Genomic DNA, 2,929 nt, shown 5'->3' with positions numbered 1-2,929 from the left:
GTAAGTATATATATATATATATATATATATGTGTGTGTGTGTGTGTGTGTGTGTGTGTGTGTGTGTGTGTGTGTGTGTGTGTATATAAATTTATTAAAATACCTTAAATATGAATGATTTATATTTATCAAGGTGTAAACATTAATCATTCATAGGTCAAATTATTTATAAAATGTATCAAAATATATATATTTATAAAGGAATTTAAAATTACACTTGAATATATAATTTTAACATCACTCTATAGGACAATACAATTATTAATTATTACGGAAAATAGAATTTATTGTATTCATTATAATTATTGAAGTTAACGACTGAAAATTAAATTCTATCTGGTACATTTCATAATTGTTTATAAAGCACCTGCATTCGCGTTAGTGTTTTCTTCCCTGTAATAATCCTTATGCAACAATTCAAAATAATAAAAAATATATTAATAATAAAAAAAGATAAATAAACTGAAAGTACCTATGATATTTGTCTCTTTTCACAGTAATATTTCAATTTTTCGATTTATTAGAGGAACCTAATACGATATATATATATAAAATTTAATTTTCTATATCTCAATATAATGTCTGATAGTGGTTTGTTACAATTTTACATACAATTTAAAATTCTTACATAATTATCTGTGTTTGATATTAATTTTATTCATCGATAACTCAGATTGCATAGTTAAAGTCGAGATAATAATTGATAATTAATGAGTAAACTAAGAAAATAATAATTCTCTAATTTAATAACATCGTAACTTACCTCGCATTTAGGATATTCTTCCTCCGGAGTGGGTCTTTTCCATCCAAGTAACGGTGGTATACAAACAAGCGCCGATAATATCCAGACGAGGGCAATCATAAGCGCGGCTCTAGCTGGTGTTCTTTTCTTCAAGTAGTCGACTGCTTGTGTAATGCTCCAAAACCTATCTAAGCTGATTAGGCACAGATTCATGATACTGGCCGTACACAACAACACGTCCATGGCAGAGTGAATGTCACACCACCAATACCCAAAGATCCAATAACCCATGATCTCATTAGCGAGCGAGAATGGCATAATTACGAGACCAAGAAAAAAGTCCGCTACCGCAAGGCTGGCTATGAACCAATTCTGTATGTTCTTGAGCGCTTTCTCCGTAGCTATGGCAATTATTACCAACATATTTCCCACAACGATTACGATCATTAGTAGCGTCGCAAGGATAGATGCCAGTATAATATGCGGGAGAGTATATCCTGATGGGTATATACCCTCTCCAAAAACAATTAAAGTCTCGTTATTATATAAACTAATATTCCAAGGATGACGGAAGCTTCCGTTAAACGAATCGTTAAATGAATTAATTGCGTCTTCCATTGTGTCGCTAAAACCGAAGAGCAACAAATCCTTCCCGTATTCGATCGCGACTTCCTCCTCCGTACTATTTAATACACCTGTACTCACACTTACACTATCGGTAGTACTGCCTATGCTATCAACACTTTGTTCACTGCTGTCACTTCCAGTACTTAGCCCTGCCTCCTTTTCTTCACCAGTAAATGCAGTTTCCCCACTCTTTGCCGCGCCTACGGTGTTTCTGCCGCAAATTTGAGTTTCTGAAGTCTGGTCGCAATGGTGGGAAGCTTCCTTTTTTATTGCCTCGACGCCCTCTTTTCCCGTCGTCGTGGTGTTACGCTCGTCTTTACCGTCTCTCTTAATGTATTTTTCGTTGTTTTTAGCAGTGTTCTTGCTTGATCCTTTCTCAGCGCCTCTACCGCTAAGAAGGCGACTAACACGACCACTGGTAGCTGTCGCGGCTGGACGCCGATGTTGCTTACCGTTCGGAATCGCACGTGTTGAAAGGGCCTCGTTACTCGGAAACGTAGAGCCACCAGTGATTGGTCGAGACCACGTCATGTTCCCCTCAAAGACGCTCGTGGACGCCGTTGTCGGATTATCGACGGCGATGGTCATAATGCTGCCGAGAAGCGGCATCACTCGCACCCTCGCCGGGGACTGTAAATGCTATCTCGGGAAAGACGAAGCGGAGGTTGCGGCCGCGCGTGAATAGCAACGTGCCCCGGGTGCCAGCTCGAGTAGCAGCAACAGTAGGAGGGTGGTAGTCTCGTCGCATCTCGAGGCCAAGGGCGTCATGCCCGTTTCAGGATAATGCCATCGTTGTCGAATACATAAATACGTCCACACGTGCTCTTCTTCGTCCTCTCGGCTCGTTCTGAAAGCCGTTGTCTCTCGCTGAAGATTATTTTTTCGAATCAAACAAACTTGATTTGATGAAACCAACTTTGTCGATAGAGCTTGTTCCCACTGTAATCGATGTGTATTTTAAGATGTGAATCACGATAGTTTAATGAAAAAAAATCTTTTTTTTTTACTTAGAGATCTCTTTTACTCAAGTTGTGAAAATTTTGATATTACTATTTTGCACGTGCAATAATTTTGGAATTCACGGCACTCACATTTATATTAATTTTCCTTACCGCAACTAACAAAGTGCGTTTAAAATTTCATAATTTTTAATAATTATTAACCTCCTTTTTTCCTCTATTGGACCAAATCTTTTAGAATCTAGTTTAGCTTAAATTTAGCTAATTTCGGCGTAACTGACACCTTTGGTTTCCTACTGTTATAACTGTAACGTTACTTCTGTTACGTTCGGTGCCGTGGTCATACTTAGTTGGTCTCTAATTTATTGCTTGCATGAGTCGCGACTCCATTCCTCGTATTTCCTGCATTCACTGGTCCACAACAGACTTAACACGGACAGAGTGTACAGAGATTTATAGATAGTCCAGTGGGTGACTTGATTAAGAGTATCAAGGTAGAGAAAGTGAAAGAGAAAGATAGATAAAATAGAAACGAAAAGAGAGAGAAAGGGGGAAGGGAGGGAGGAGAGAGAGAGAGAGAGAGAGAGAGAGAGAGAGAGAGA

General features: G+C 38.4%; 1 protein-coding gene across 1 annotated transcript in view; it reads right to left on the bottom strand.

The window, feature by feature from the left end:
- The window catches only part of LOC105618668 (5-hydroxytryptamine receptor-like), a 51,155-nt gene extending 49,178 nt beyond the window's left edge, over positions 1–1,977 (bottom strand). Inside the window, exon 1 of the mRNA XM_012200195.1 lies at positions 751–1,977. Within this exon, the coding sequence (XP_012055585.1) occupies positions 751–1,977 (1,227 nt within the window). The remainder of the gene's footprint in view (positions 1–750) is intronic.
- Between the last annotated feature and the right edge of the window lie 952 nt (positions 1,978–2,929).

The sequence above is a fragment of the Atta cephalotes genome (genome assembly GCF_000143395.1).
Source record: "Atta cephalotes unplaced genomic scaffold scaffold00017, whole genome shotgun sequence".
Lineage (NCBI taxonomy): Eukaryota > Metazoa > Arthropoda > Insecta > Hymenoptera > Formicidae > Atta > Atta cephalotes.
Note: the sequence above shows the minus strand (reverse complement) of the source record. Positions and strands in the feature narration are given on the sequence as shown.